This window comes from Mandrillus leucophaeus, unplaced genomic scaffold (genome assembly GCF_000951045.1).
Source record: "Mandrillus leucophaeus isolate KB7577 unplaced genomic scaffold, Mleu.le_1.0 Scaffold283, whole genome shotgun sequence".
Lineage (NCBI taxonomy): Eukaryota > Metazoa > Chordata > Mammalia > Primates > Cercopithecidae > Mandrillus > Mandrillus leucophaeus.
The window spans coordinates 117,951-134,455 of record NW_012102954.1 but is presented as its reverse complement, the minus strand read 5'-3'; the positions used below and the strand labels follow the sequence as shown (position 1 = coordinate 134,455).

Genomic DNA, 16,505 nt, shown 5'->3' with positions numbered 1-16,505 from the left:
TTTTTTGAGATGGAGTATCACTCTGTTGCCCGGGCTGGAGTGCGGTGGTGCAATCTCAGCTCACTGCAACCTTCACCTCCTGGGTTCATGCGATTCTCCTGCCTCAGCCTCCCAAGTAGCTGGGACTACAGGCACGTGCCACCATGCCCAGCTAATTATTGTGTTTTTAGTAGAGATGGGGTTTCACCGTATTGACCAGGCTGGTCTCAAACTCCTGACCTCGTGATCCACCTGCCTTGGCCTCCCAAAGTGCTGGGATTACAGGCATGAGCCACCGCGCCCAGCCAGCTTTTTAGTGTGTATACCTAGAGGTGGAATTGCTGGATCAAACAGTAATTCTACATTTAGTTTTTTGAGGAACCACCACACTGTTTTCCACAGCAGCTACATCATTTTACATTCCCGTCAGGAACGCACGAAGCTTTCAGTTTCTCCACATCCATGCCAATAGTTGTGTTTTTTGTTTTTTATTTTTTTATTTTTTTTTGAGACGGAGTCTCGCTTTGTTGCCCAGGCTAGAGTACATTGGCGCTCACTGCAAGCTCCGCCTCCCGGGTTCACGCCATTCTCCTGCCTCAGCCTCCGAGTAGCTGGCACTACAGGCACGCACCACCACGCCCAGCTAATTTTTTGTATTTTTAGTAGAGACCGGGTTTCACCGTGTTAGCCAGGATAGTCTCGATCTCCTGACCTCATGATCCGCCCACCTCAGCCTCCCAAAGTGCTGGGATTACAGGCGTGAGCCCCCGCCCCTGGCTTGTTATTCTGTTTTTTAATAGCCATCCTAATGGATTTGAAGTAGTACTTCATTGTGTGCATGCATTTTTAACAAATTAGGATCATAACACAAACACACACATACACGTAATTTTACATCTTTTTCCTTTTTTTTTGAGAAAAGTTCCACTCTGTCACTCAGGCCGGAGTGCAGTGGCTCAGTCTCAACTCACTGCAACCTCTATCTCAAGCAATTCTCATGCCTCAGCATCCCAAGTAGCTGGAACTACAGGTGTGTGCCACGACGTCCAGCTAATTTTTGTATTTTTAGTAGAGACGGGGTTTCACCATGCTGGTCAGGCTGGTCTCAAACTCCTGACCTCAGGTGATCTACCCAGCTCGGCCTCCCAAATGTTGGGAATTACAAGTGTAAGCCACCACGCCTGACCTTACTTTTTTCTTAATATTACACCGTGAACCATTTTTCCATGCCCTTAAAGTTATGTCATGTTTTAAAAAGAGTAAAATATTCATCCCCGCTTTATAGTTTTTCGAACGAGTTAAAAAAGGATAGGGAAGGATTATCTCCTCTCCAGTTTTCTGAGACATTTCTATTCAAGGTTAAAATGTACTGTGTTGATATTTTTTTTAAAGTGTTGACCAAGAGTATCATTTTTCACATCCATAGTGAATCTCCATGTTACGGTCTTCTGTAGATATTTATGTTCTTCAGGTAGCTTGTTTTATGTCCTGTCGCTATTAAGGGATGTCTCTATAAAGAAGAGTTCAGTTGAACTGTTTGTAAAAAGTCATGAAATCCCAGCACTTTGGGAGGTCAAAGTGGGTGCATTGTTTGAGGTTAGGAGTTTGAGACCAGCTGGGCCAACATGATGAACCCCCATCTCTACTACATATACAAAACTTAGCCAAGCATGGTGGCGAGCACCTGTAATCCCAGCTACTCAGGAGAGGAGAATCACTTGAACCCGGAGGGTGGAGGTTGCAATGAGCCTAGATTGTGCCATTACACTCCAGCCTGGGTGACAGAGCGAGACTCCCTCTCAAAAATAAAATAAATAAAATCAATCCTTGAGTACGAGAAGTTTTTTTAAGAAAAGTCACTAAATCTAAATCTATAAAAGCAAAAAGGATTGAAAGAGGTTAGAATTATAATTGAGACAAAGCTACGTTAAATTAATAAAAGGACTGTTGGGGTTTTACTAAAACACATAGCTTAATATATTGCATGGTTTGAGGTTAGGAGGAGTTAGTCAGGCATATATTTTGGGAGAGGGGTACCTAATTATAAAATATGACCTTCTATTCAGCAGACCTTCCCCACCCCCCTTTAACTTATTCAGGCTAGCCAACTGACTGTTCCCCTTGAGAGACTTGTTTTGCTTCTATTCAATTTTACCCCTAACTTGGAATTTGATTTTATTATGACTTTGGTGTCATTTTACCAAGGGGACATAAGAAAATAGTTCCACAGACTTTTTTGTGCTGCTAATAGTTGGTAAAGTCTGGATACCCTCCCAGGATTCAACACCCACAGCTTAAAAGCAGTCCTCTCATCTTCTGCACCTTCTTATGAGGAACAGGAAGAGAGCATGTTGTTTTGACCTGACTAAAGGGTCAAGCCCAGCGTATTTCCAATACTTTTAGGTTTGTATTATATTACCTCCCTCAGCCAGAAGCTGAAGCCTGGTGCTTGAGAGTGCATGAGTAGTCGGGAATCAGGTCAGTCCTTTATTGGAATGCACACACAGTAACTCACCAGGCATTTATGAACTATACTGTTATGAACTCATATCTCACATGGAGAGCTAGGTTGTAAAGTCATCATTTGAGATAAAAATAGAAAATCACTTATAGTTAGTTATCATTGATCCTTTTTACAGTTAAACCCCAGATGAAAAAGTTGGCTTGCATTTATATCTTGTATGAAAAACATCTGTCAGTAAACATTAGAATTGCACTCTACACAATGAGATTTCAAACTATGGGATTACCTCTCCCGCCTCACAGTTTCCCTGTGAAACTGCTTCTTGAGTAGAGTTCAAACTCAATTGAACTCACTATATTTTTTCTGTTGTTTTACTGCCTATTTAATTGCAGAATGAAATCACAATTTTAGTTTCTGCTTTGCTCCCTCCCTCATCAATTAATGATAGCTGAATCCACATAAGTTATGTGTCTGACATACTGACATTGTATACCCTTGATTTGAGGCTGGGCCTGGCCTGACCCTAAGTATTTGACAATTGGGATTGCTGTGTTGTCAGTCTGTTTTTCTCTTGTCCACTGCTAGAAACTTTGGTTTCCTATAAGAAGTAGTTATTTCTGGGAGACTTGTGCTTAGTCTGCAAATCTGTATTTTTTTTTTTTTTAATTGTACTTTAAGTTTTGGGTTACATGCAGTTTTGTTACATAGGTATAGACGTGCCATGGTGGTTTGCTGCACCCATCAACCCGTCACCTACATTAGGTATTTCTCCTAATGTTATCCCTCCCCTACCCCCCCACAGGCCCCGGTGTGTGATGTTCCCCTCCCTGTGTCCATGTGTTCTCATTGTTCACCTCCCACTTACGAGTAAGAACATGTGGTGTTTGGTTTTCTGATCTTGTGATAGTTTGCTGAGAATGATGGTTTCCAGCTTCATCCATGTCCCTGCAAAATACGTGGACTCATCCTTTTTTATGGCTGCATAGTATTGCATGGTGTATATGTGCCACATTTTCTTAATCCAGTCTGTCATTGATAGACATTTGGGTTGGTTCCAAGCCTTTGCTATTGTGAATAGTGCCACAATAACCACACATGTGCATGTGTCTTTATCATAGAATGATTTATAATTCTTTGGATATATGCCCAGGAATGGAATTGCTGGGTCAAATGGTATTCCTAGTTCTAGATCCTTGAGGAATCGCCACACTGTCTTCCACAATGGTTGAACTAATTTACACTGCCATCAACAGTGTAAACGCATTCCTGTTTTTCCACAACCTCTCCAGCATCTGTTTCCTGACTTTTTAATGATCGCCATTGTAACTGGCATGAGATGGTATCTCATTGTGGTTTTGATTTGCATTTCTCTAATGACCAGTGATGATGAGCATTTTTTCATGTGTCTGTTGGCTGCAAAAATGTCTTCTTTTGAGAAGTGTCTGATCATATCCTTTGCCCATTTTTTGATGGGGTCGTTTGCTTTTTTCTTGTAAATTTGTTTAAGTTCTTTGTAGATTCTGGATATTAGTCCTTTGTCAGATGGATAGATTGTAAAAATTTTCTCCCATTCTGTGGGTTGCCTTTTAACTCTGATGGTGTTTCTTTTGCTATGGAGAAGCTCTTTAGTTTAATTAGATCCCATTTGTCAATTTTGGCTTTTGTTGCCATTGCTTTTGCTGTTTTAGACATGAAGTCTTTGCCCATGCCTGTGTCCTGAATGGTATTGCCCAGGTTTTCTTCTAGGATTTTTATGGTCCTCGGTCTTAAATTTAAGTCTTTGATGCACCTTGAGTTAATTTCTATATAGGGTGTAAGGAAGGGGTCCAGGTTCAGTTTTCTGCATATGGCTAGTCAGTTTTCCCCTACGCCATTTATTAAATGGGGAATCTTTTCCCATTGCTTGTGTGTGTCAGGTTTGTCAAATATCAGATGCTAATAGATGTGTGGTGTTATTTCTGAGGCCTCTGTTCTGTTCCATTGATCTGTATATCTGTTTTGGTATCAGTACCATGCTGTTTTGGTTACCGTAGCCTTGTAGTAATGTTTGAAATCAGGTACTGTGATGCCTCCAGCTTTGTTCTTCTTGCCCAGGATTATCTTGTCTATGCAGACTCTTTTTTGGTTCCATATGAAGTTTAAAATAGTTTTTTCCAATTCTGTGAAGAAAGTCAGTGGTAGCTTCATGGGGATAGCATTGAATCTATAAATTACTTTGGGCAGTAAGGCCATTTTCCTGATACTGATTCTTCCTATTCATGAGCGTGGAATGTTTTTCCATTGGTGTCTTCTCTTATTTCCTTGAGCAGTGGTTTGTAAGTCTCCTTGAAGAGGTCCTTCACATCCCTTGTAAGTTGTATTCCTAGGTATTTTATTCTCTTAGTAGCAGTTGTGAATGGGAGTTCACTCATAAATCTGTATATTCTTACAGAAAGGACCATATGAGGTGGTTACATTATTTGCTGGGCCTATTCTCATTTATATGCACAGCATGACCCCAGAAATTGTTTCTGCAGAGTGCAGACCACTGGGGCCTCCTCAATCCAGCAGTGAAAAATGATACCACTGTGCTAAGATAAGCACATTTATCCTTATCAAATGCAGGTTGAAGTCTGTAGGACGTGTAGAAATCACCCCATTTCTCCAGTTCCCTGCTGCTTCAAGAGAGTGTTGGACCAGCAGCATTCATATCATCTGGGAGATGGCTGCAAAGACAGTATCTAAGCTTCTATCACTATACCTAATGAATTAGAATCTGTGGTTTAACAAGATCCATAGCTGATTTGGATTCACAGCTTTGAACAGTACCAAAATGGACACATTAGGTGAATATGTTAGGAAGTGCTATCCCCTCAGTGATATTTCTTCATTAGTTAAATAGTAGAAAAACAATCAATGCAAACAATTAGGGAAACATTGTTTTTTAAATATGAAGGGATAAAATTTTCTCTTAAAAAAGGTAGAACAGTAAGAAAAAAGTGATGTTTAAGAGTTAATTGGATCTAACAAATGAATTCCCTTTGTCAAAAAACTGGTTACTTAGAGGACATTTCACATGACTTGGTTAAAAAGTAAGTTTTGTTCTCTTATTAAATTAATTTATACTTTCTGGGGATTAATGAAGGGAGAAGAAACAATTATAAAATGAGTAAAGTTTAGAATGTCTTCAGTAAACACTGTTAAGTAATTTTTACATTTTGTCTACAGAAAACCATTCTGTCCAAGACCAGGCACCTATGTTGGAAGGTGAATTGGTTGTAAAATATACCTTTGGAAATCTTTGAATAATTGAATACAATTAATGAATGAACATTAACAATAATGCATGTGAACTTCAAAGATGATGATCTCCTAAATCTGATCAGGATATTTTTTTTTTTTTTTTTGGCTTCCCAATTGAATCAAATTTTACAACTGATTGAATTTACATGATTACACAAGTAGCTTGGTTATAAAGGCTGTCTGTTTCATATAGACATAAAGAAAACAACTATGCCAAGACTGTCTTAAGCCACGGGTAAGACTAGAAAGTGATTGCAGAGATTTGAATGATTAATCTATGTAGAACCAGAAGTTTAAGAATTTGTTAATCAGAAAGCAGCATATGAGTTAATATTTTGTGGTTAACTCTTGACTGTTTTGAGCCACATCTGATTTTCTGTCTCCTAGTAAACTTTTAAGATATGAATTCTACTTTTATTTTTTTATTTTTATTTTTTACTTTTTTAAGACAGAGTCTCGCTCTGTCACCCAGGCTGAAGTACAGTGACAGAATCTTGGTTCACTGCAACCTCCACCTCCCAAGTTCAAGCAATTCTCCTGCTTCAGCTCCTGAGTAACTGGGACAACAGGTGTGCACCACCACACACGGCTAATTTTTGTATTTTTAGTAGAGACAGGGTTTCACCATGTTGGCCAGGCTGATCTTGAACTCCTGACCTCAAGTGATCCACCCGCCTCAGCCTCCCAAAGTACTGGGATTACAGGCGTGAGCCACTGCGCCTCGCCTGAATTATGTTTTAAAATCAAGACAAGTAAGTGCTGGTGGTTAGTTGAAGATCTGTATTTTTTAAAGTTTCTGTGACTTTGGTTTGACAGTTTTCTTGTGACTTAATATGTATATCATTTAAACAAGTGCAAGTTAAAATATTGAAAGAACATTTATTGGAAAGGGAATAATTTTTTGTCTTTACATATATACATACATAAAAGTTTCTTTAGCAAGTATCTGGTTCCTTATAGAGGATATCAAAACTCACACTTAGTGAAATGTAAAAGAATTAATTGTGATTTAGAAATTATTCTGTCTTATTTCCAGCATGTTGTATTCTTTTTTCTTTAAAGATACTGGCATTAAAATACTTAATAAGTTCTGCTATTATCGTTCATTTTTCACTTTGAAGTAACACGGTTTTTTGATTTGTTAGTGTGTGTGTGTGGTTTTTTTTAAGAGGAAATTTACTACAGTTGGTAGTATTTTAATTTTATATTTGCTATTAGCCTGGAAATTTTTTTTATGGCATTAAAAATCTTAGCACAGATATTTGAATACCCTTTTTTACTTTGCTTATAATTCCCAAGGCAAAGATGATAAAAATTACTAGTGTTACATAGTTGGAGTCTGCTTTTATCTTAATATTTCTACCATGTTTAGAATAGATGATTTGCTCATGTTGAATTGCCCTCTTGGCAAATAGGAGATTGCTAATTTTATTGTTTTTTTATATGTTGAATATATCAGAAGCCTGGTGTTTTTTTTGTTTGTTTGTTTTTCTGTTTGTTTCTGTTTTTTAGCAGACTGTATTTTCATTATTAGGAGAGAATAGTAAACTGATCTTTGAAAGTCATACACCAATATAAATAAAAACTTCACCACCCTAAATTTAGCACAGCTCTTTCAGTTTAAATGGAAACAGTGTCAAGATATTTTACCTACCAAGTGAAGGCCTTGTTCCTATTAAGAGATGTGAGTGTGAGAATCCAGGGCTACACAGTGATCCCACACTCAGCTGGTAAAACCTTTGTTTGACAGTTATCTCAGGGTTAAGGCAGAATTTTGAAGTATTAAGTGATGGATTCAGTTTTACTTTTTTCCTTTCAGGATTCTAAAGGAATACGTTCTCTGTTATCTGTTATAGGTCCTCAGAATGGTTGGAATGACCCTCCAGCTTTGAACAGAGTCCCCAAAAAGAAGAAGGTACTAGAAAAAGATGTTCATCCAATGGCCTACAGATGTAATGTTAACCACATAGCCACTTGGAACACACTATACTTCACTGATCCTTTTAAAGGCGAAGCTTACTGAGTGATGTATTTAAAGCGATTTAAAGCGTACTTCAACATGCGCCTTCTAATCCATGGAGGGAAGGAAAGAAAGTAGAAAACAGTATCATCAAAACCTTGTTCTGATGATGGTGATATTAATTAAAGCCCTTTTAGAAGGCAAGATATAAATTCCCAACCAGCCTCTTTCAAAAAGTAGGAAATTTCAGGCTTCAGGGTTGCTTTTTTTTTTTTTTTTTTGGAATTACTTTGGTCTTTGGGTTCTACTAGTAATCATGAATTTGGCAATTAAATTTTGGACTTTTTCTGTCACATATAGTGTGAATGAAATAGCCTCATGGCTGAGCACTGTACAGATCTCAGTAACTGTTAAGAGCTGTTAGAGCACAAATTAGATGCTTCTTTCTGCCCAAGCCATTTTTACTTCTAAAAAATTCCTAGTGACCTCCTTCCCTAAATATAATGAGAGGCCACAATATAAAATTAGGAGGCTTTAAATGAGGAAAGAATGCCAATATTTAGGTTAGTATTAATCAGAAACTGAATTTAGTACTTTCAGTGTGATAGAATTGCCAAATAATGTCTACTTAGGTATTACATTCTGATCATATTAAACACATGTGCACATACACGCACATGCATACTTGGCACCTCTGATTCCAATATTGCTACATACAGTTCTCCAGACCTGATACCCTCTTTCAAAAATGCCATGGTGACTATAATCCCAGGATTTTGGGAGGCTGAGGCAGGCGGATCATGAGGTCAGGAGTTCTAGACCGGCCTGGCCAATATGGTGAGACCCTGTCTCTACTAAAAATACAAAAATCAGCTAGGCGTGTTGGCACACGCCTGTAATCCCAGCTACTTGGGAGGCTGAGGCACGAGAATTGCTTGAACCCAGGAGGCGGAAGTTGCAGTGAGCTGAGATTGCACTATTGCACTCCAGCCTGGATGACAGAGCAAGACTGTCTCAAAAAAAAAAGCCATGGTTTTAGCTCCCCTTTATTGGGGATAAGTATGGGAGGGCAAAGGGAGACAAAGAAATCCAAGTTTGAGCTCCCTATCCGTCTTAGCCAAATCAGCTCTATTTTTGTTTTACTTTACTTTATTCTGCATGAAATTTCGTTAGAAAAAAGCATTCTACTACTATTAAAAAATTTGTTTAGCCATGGTATAACCTCACTCCCTTATTTTAAGCTGAAGAAATGTTGCTATCGTTTTTATTCTTACTCCTGGTGTCTTTTATTTCCATCTTTTAACAGATGCCTGAAAACTTCATGCCTCCTGTTCCCATCACATCACCAATCATGAACCCGTTGGGTGACCCCCAGTCACAGATGCTGCAGCAACAGCCTTCAGCTCCAATACCACTGTCAAGCCAGTCTTCATTCCCACAGCCACATCTTTCAGGTGGCCAGCCATTCCATGGCATACAGCAACCTCTTGGTCAAACAGGCATGCCACCATCTTTCTCAAAGCCCAATATTGAAGGTGCCCCAGGGGCTCCTATCGGAAATACCTTCCAGGTAACAGTAAATTTGTAGAAGTGGAATGGGAGGATGGCTGTGTTTCAGTATATTTTCTTTAATATGCTAACTTTTATGATTACATGATTATTATTAAACATCTAGACAACCTAAACAAAAAATAGCAACTTTTTTTTTAAAGATTGATCATGTATGTATATTATTTTTCAATTACATGGCCACATAAAAGAAGGTTATACATTTAAGAGTGTTTACTATAACTTGTCTAGGTCAGTAGCCATAATTTAAAATCAGATGAATCATCTATGCATCTGAGGTTGCTAACCAAAAGCTGTTTCCAAAGATTTTTCTCTTTAAAATAGAAAATAAAAATGTAGTGAGTTATATATTTTTATGTGTATGTATAAAAGCTAATAATACAGCCTTATCTTCAGATAGAGAAAAACATTTTTTACTTGCTTTCCACAACACAAACAGCCAGTTGGCAAAGTCCTGAATGTTGAAAATTTAACACATTTCTACATAACACACTTAGACATAGTTAAGTATTTTGATCTATTCATGAGAAATAAGAGCTTAGATCAAAGTTCAATATAAGAAGATGAAACAAACTCCTGCCCAAGTAAAAAAACTAGTTCTACTGTCTGATTCTGTCTTTGATTCATTGAAGTCAAATTTGTAAAGATTGTATCTCTTGTCACAAGAGTATACTTTACTGTTAAGAGATAATATGCCTGAAGCTGGGCACAGTGGCTCACACCTGTTATCCCAGCCCTTTGGAAGGCCGAGGCGGGTGGATCATCTGAGGTCAGGAGTTCGAGACCAGCCTGGCCAGCATGGTGAAATCCTGTCTCTACTAAAAATACAAAAATTAGCTGGGCGTGGTGGCATGCGCCTGTAGTCCCAGCTACTCGGAAGGCTGAGGCAGGAGAATTGCTTGAACCCAGCAGGCAGAGGTTGCAGTGAGCTGAGATCGCACCACTGCACTCCAGCCTGGACGACAGAGCGAGACTCCATCTCAAAAAAAAAAAAAGAAAGAGATAATATGCCTAAGGAATTTTTAAATGTTAAGAGTTGCATTTTAAAAACATTTTGACAAAGATGAGAAGAAATGGTTCTTTCTGGAAAAATAAAAATTACAGAGTTTTATTTAAAAAAAAATAAAAAAGATTACAAGCCTGTGTTATTTTGGGAAGCTACTCAGCCCTTATATTTGTTTAGACCTGGGTTCTCATGCTGTACTCGCCTAGACCTGAAGCTTAGTTACCATCAAAAGAGAAAGATACATAGTGTTCAGCCAGGCTATATACCCAGCTGCTTGCCTACTTGGATGTCTTGGAGGCACTTCAACCTCAGCATGTCCAAAACCTAATTCATACTCTTCCTCCCAAACTTAGTCATCTTTCCTTGTTTCCTGTTATCAGTGAGTGGCACCATAATCTTTTCTGTGGAATCCAGGCAAAAACCTGGGGATCATCTTTATACACTTTTCCCTTTAACCTCTATTTTAAATCTGTCTCCCCAAATCTTGTCGATATCACTCCAAAATATTTTTTGAATCCTTTCTTCTCCACGTTTTTACTCTAGTCCATGCTACCTTCATCTCATCAGTGCAGGAACCTCCTAATTGGTCTGCTGATATCTACTTTGATCCATCTCTAATTTGGCCTTTTTTCATCTTTGCCTAAAACATTACAGCTTCCCATCATTCTCAGGATAAGGACCGAAATATTCAACATTGTCTGGAAGGCCTCAGCTCATACTCCTTGTTCTCTCTGCTCCAGCTATACTGACCTTTTAGCTCCCTTTTACCGTGGTCCTTCCTTTGTACATGGTATTCCTTTCATCTGGAATGCTCTTTTTTCCTCGCTTAACTGTTCAACTCCATTTTGTCCTTCCAGTAAAATTTCCTGAAGAGAGCCTTCCCTTCCCTCAGTCAAATCTCAGTTATAGCATCTTTTGTTTCCACCAAGTGTTAACGTACTACAGTTGCTATTTTACATACATTGATGATGTTTTTAAACTGTGCCTCTTCCATTAGCCTGTAAACTCCCTGAGAACTGAGATCATTTCTGTATTGGCTCACCAGTAGTACATAGCCAGTGCCTGGTACATAGTTACCTAATATTTTTTGAATGAGTGAAAGAATGAACTAATAAAACTTAACCATTTCTTCTTTGTTCTTTCATCTGTACACTCAGCAGCATCGGGATGTCTTCTCTCTTAATCTTTGGCTTCATCTTACAGTTTTGACCACAGCCCAATTAACAACCTCTAAGAGTAAAAGAATAGAAGAATGCCAGCATACACGAGAATGAGCCAACAAGCAGAGCAAGCAGCCATTCTAACCAGCCAAGTGTGTTTTCCAGTGCCTTGTTTTTATTCTCTCTGGCACATACTTATTTCCCATCAGTTATAAACAATATTGACCAACATATGTTACCTAATTAATCAACTACTTTGTATCCAGTCCTGTATATGAAAATCCAAACTGTAGGAAGAGTGCCTACACTTTGTACTAGATATCTGGTTTTTATTTTTACTTATCCTAAGTGATTTCACACATTAAATTTTAATTTGATTTTGAATAGGTCTATCTATAAGGTTGTCAGTTTCTGTTTATCATACAGATTCAAGATTGTGTATATAAGGTAGCTTCTGGTCGTTTCTGATCAGTTTTTGTTGTGTTTCTTCCAGCATGTGCAGTCTTTGCCAACAAAAAAAATTACCAAGAAACCTATTCCAGATGAGCACCTCATTCTAAAGACCACATTTGAGGATCTTATTCAGCGCTGCCTTTCTTCAGCAACAGACCCTGTATGTATTTTTTTTTAATCATATTTTGCTTAATTAGAAGAATCCTTGGCCAGGCGTGGTGACTCACTCCTGTAATCCCAGCACTTTGGGAGGCCAAGGTAGGTGGATCATTTGAAGCCAGGAGTTCAAGACCATCCTGGCCAACATAGCAAAACCCCATCTCTACTAAAAATACAAAAAATTAGCTGGGTGTGGTGGAATGCACCTGTAGTCCCAGCTACTGAAGAGGCTAAGGCAGGAGAATCACTTGAACCCAGAAGGCAGAGGTTGCAGTGAGCCGAGATCGCGCCACTGCACTCCAGCCTGGGTGACAGCGAGAGACTCCATCTCAAAATAAATAAATAAAATAAAAGAATCCTTTATGGAGTTCTTCTATAATTATTGCTTGAAGTCCTACAAGGTATATTTCTAAAAAGTTTGCACAAAAGTAATAAAGCTAGCACTTACATAGTTTGCATTACATATAGAAATATATTTAATTGCTTTTTATATATAAATGTACTTAATCTTCACAATAACTTGTGGCAGATAGATTTGTCATTTTTATTTACAGACAAGAGAATTAAGGCAAAGAGCAGTTAAGTAACACTTAAGGTCAGAGCCAGCATTCAAACCCAGACATTCTGGCTCTAGAATTCATGCTCTCAACCACCAAGCTTTACTGCCTCTCATCAACAAAATGGCATTTGGCACATAAACAGAACGTAATGGTGCTATGCAAGAAACTCAGATTTGGGATTTCTTTTTGAGCTTATATTGAAATTGTTAAAAGTAGATAGATCATCTTCTAAAGCTTTGCAGAGATGTTAAAGATAGTTAAATGTTTTAGATATCGGAGGCTTATTTACATTTAAAGCAACTGATTTTACTTAGTTTACTTAGGATACCCCTGTATTGCAACAACAAACATTCCACAAAGCCAGTCTTAAGTGAAATTTCATTTTCTGGTAGCACACATTGGATATTTTCAATCATTGACTACTTGTCTGCATGAAAAAACAAATTCTGGGTTTTATTGTTCATCAGACATTGAGTATGAATATGTGCAGCCTTCTGCTGGTCAGTGGCTTTGTGGAAAGCCATTCCCTGTACTGAAAGTATCAGGAAAGCTTCGTGCCTGACATTCTGGGAGTGATGGGAAGACCAAGGTGGAAACAAGAGAGCAGACGTACCTGATAACCAGATACATGCTAGCCCTTATGCACACTTCTAAATAGACAGGCCATAATTTACCCTTCTCTCGGTCATCATTCTGTATTCCTCCTGGATACCAAGGAGCTCTGGGTAGTAGAGAACCATAAAAGACAAAGTGTTCCTATAATTCCTGTAATTAGTTGGGGAAGAAGTTCTAATATTCTGCCTGCCTGGCTGCCCTTGCCCCCTTGGGGTGGGGCTCCTGTTTGTAGCTAGATAAGGTTAACTTTCTTTTTTTTTTTTTTTTCTGAGATGAAGTTTCACTCTTGTTGCCCAGGCTGGAGTACAATGGCGTGATCTCGGCTCACCGCAACCTCTGCCTCCCAGGTTCAAGCGGTCCTCCTGCCTCAGCCTCCCTAGTAGCTGGGATTACAGGCATGTGCCACCACGCCCAGCTAATTTTGTATTTTTAGTAGAAATGGGGTTTCTCCATGTTGGTCAGGCTGGTCTCGAACTCCCGACCTCAGGTGATCCATCCACCTCGGCCTCTCAAAGTGCTGAGATTATGGGCATAAGCCACCACGCCTGGCCAGGTTAACTTTAAGCAAGGACTGTAAGGTTTCCTTTCCAGAAAAGTTCATTTTAATCAATAGGTGGAATGGTTTTTATAGCATGGATTTATCTTATTTTCACTTTATGTCTAAACAGCACAAAGTAATTTTGCCACACAACTTGATGTGTAGCATCCTTGATGACCTGTCTCTTCCTGTCTCTTCTCCAAGCACACTGGCATTCCTTCCTTGAACACACCAAGAGCGCTTCAGCATCAGGGACTTTATACTTGCTGCTCCTTCTGCCTGGAACTCTTCCTCCACATATCTGCATTGTTTGTTTCCTCCCAAGTTCAAGGCCTCTGCTCAAATGTCCCATTAGCCATCAGGCCTTTCTTTATTACCCCCAACTCCCAACATGTGTCGCCCCCTTCCTGTATTAACTTTTTTTCATAGCAGTTATCACCATCTGACATGCAATATATTGTTCATTTAGTGTCTTTTCTCACCCAGTGGGATATGAGCTGCATGACATACAAGACTTTGTCCCTGGTGCAGCACACAGTAAGCAGTCAATAAATATTGAACTAACATGAGGCTGTGGTATAATGTAGAACATTAAGTTAATCATGTAATTTTAAAACTGGTAGATTTAGTTTTAGAATAGTTTCTTTGACTATACTTTACAGTACTACGGTAGAGAGAAAAAAAAGCTTTTTAATTTAATCATATGTTTTACTACTTCCCTCAGTAATCTTAAGCTGCCAAAAGATAGTTTTCTTTTTTTTCTTGGTGCTTTAAAGGCTTAGAAAAAGGCAGGATTAAACAAATGTAACTAAGTGTTTAAGTAGTATTTTTGAAAGGTTAAAACAAGATTCCACAGTTCACCTGTATGTTTGCCTTCTACCACCTATAATCGACAATAACTGTACTTAGACCTTCTTTTCTGTGATACACTGACCCACTGCTGCCTCCTGATGCTTGTGAATATAGTGCAAGCAAACATGCATATATACCTTATCAAGTGAGTTTGCAGTGCATATGAAATCCAATCAGTACAATTTCGTGCACTGGAAGGAAGTCTCATCCTCTCCTCATCCCAGTCCCCTCCACCCTCCGCCCTCCACTCTCCACCCTTGATAGATGATTGATCTCTGTTCTAATAACCTGTTCAAGTGTCTTTTTTTTCTTTCTTTTTTTTCCTTTGAGACGGAGTCTTGCACTGTTGCCTGGGCTGGAATGCAGTGGCAAGATCTCGACTCACTGCAACCTGCGCCTCCCGGGTTCAAGCAATTCTCCTGCCTCAGCCTTCCAAGTAGCTGGGATTAAAGGTGCCCACCATTACGCCCAGATAATTTTTTGTGTTTTTAGTAGAGACAGGGTTTCACCATGTTGGCCAGACTGGTCTCAAACTCCTGACCTCATGATTTGCGTGCCTCAGTCTCCCAAAGTGCTGGGATTACAGGCGTGAGCCACCGTGCCCGGCCATAATCTGTTCAAGTTTCTTAGTTGTAGTTGCCTCCATTTCTTTATAAAATGAAGCCATTCAACATTTAAAGTATAAGGTTTAGTGCAATGAGATAGGGCAAGTTCTTAGGTTAAAAGTTAATGTTCAAATATAACATCTGTTTTTTCTTTCTTGCAGCAAACCAAGAGGAAGCTAGATGATGCCAGCAAACGTTTGGAGTTTCTGTATGATAAACTTAGGGAACAGACAGTAAGTTTTGGAGGAAAAGTATTTATGATAATCATTTATTCCCAGTTGCTAGTAAAACAGTTGTCTCATCAGCACTCCCATTTAGTATGCGTGGGGGCAAAATTGTCATGACAGTTAGAGAATGGGCATGGCTGTGTTAGAATCATAAATTCCACTCACTGGGGTTAAGGGGATATGGCTGTGTGTGTGTGTGTGTGTGTGTGTGTGTGTGTGTTTATGTGTGTGTGGTGAGAGAGAAATTTTAACCCTCTCATAACGAGTATAAATACAAACTAGCCTGTGTTGGCCATAAGGTAACTGATCTTCTGCTGTTCCTTTTATATGGCCCAGTTACAAGAAATCAAAGGGTAGGCAGGTACTCTGTTTTCCAGGGACTGAATCTATAATCTTTCTCAGAGTCTAAGACTCTTGATCCTTTTCTTTTAGGATAGCCATTATACAAAAACAAAGCCAAATGTAGCCACAAGATGAATAAGGTAATGTGCTGTAACTATGAAGATAGCCAGGAGTAAGAAGTCGATTCACTATGTTTGTCCTCTTGTCCCCACCTCACCATTCCTTTCTGAAATTGTCTTGTTTTTTATTAATGAAAGCACTAGGAAAGGAGAGGAAAAAAAGAAGTGGGACTTTTTATTTTTTCCATTTCAGCATTCCTCTACCCCATTCCCCACACCCAGTTCCATCAGATGAAAATAACCATTTCTCTCATGAGAACCAAACTAAAGAAAGTTGATATAACAGTGGAAGTAGTAGTGTGGTCCTTGGACTGATCCAAAATAAAATCTCACTGGGCACAGTGGGATATGCCTTTAATCCCAGCTACTCAGGAGGCTGATGGGGGAGATCACTGGAGCCCAGGAGTTTGATACCAGCCTGGGCAATATAGCAAGACCCCATTTCCAAAAGAAAAAAAGATACAATTAGCGTATACATCTAGATGAGTGTATATTAAAACTTTTTTTAAAAACGAGATGAAAACAGGCCAGGCACGGTGGCTCATGCCTGTAATCCCAGCACTTTGGGAGGCTGAGGTGGGCAGATCACCTGAGGTCAGGAGTTTGAGACCAGCC

At 39.1% G+C, this 16,505-nt stretch overlaps 1 protein-coding gene across 10 annotated transcripts in view; it reads left to right on the top strand.

Moving 5' to 3' along the window:
- SEC31A (SEC31 homolog A (S. cerevisiae)) overlaps nucleotides 1–16,505 on the top strand; it is a 96,619-nt gene that overhangs the window by 78,532 nt on the left and 1,582 nt on the right. For 9 of the 10 annotated variants that reach the window (XM_011985415.1, XM_011985413.1, XM_011985420.1 and 6 more), the window contains 4 exons: nucleotides 7,582–7,640; nucleotides 8,992–9,255; nucleotides 11,914–12,033; nucleotides 15,364–15,435. In XM_011985415.1, the coding sequence (XP_011840805.1) occupies nucleotides 7,582–7,640; nucleotides 8,992–9,255; nucleotides 11,914–12,033; nucleotides 15,364–15,435 (515 nt within the window). Of the gene's footprint in view, nucleotides 1–5,650; nucleotides 5,690–7,581; nucleotides 7,641–8,991; nucleotides 9,256–11,913; nucleotides 12,034–15,363; nucleotides 15,436–16,505 lie in introns of all 10 variants that reach the window. The other variant, XM_011985411.1, reaches the window with a different exon arrangement.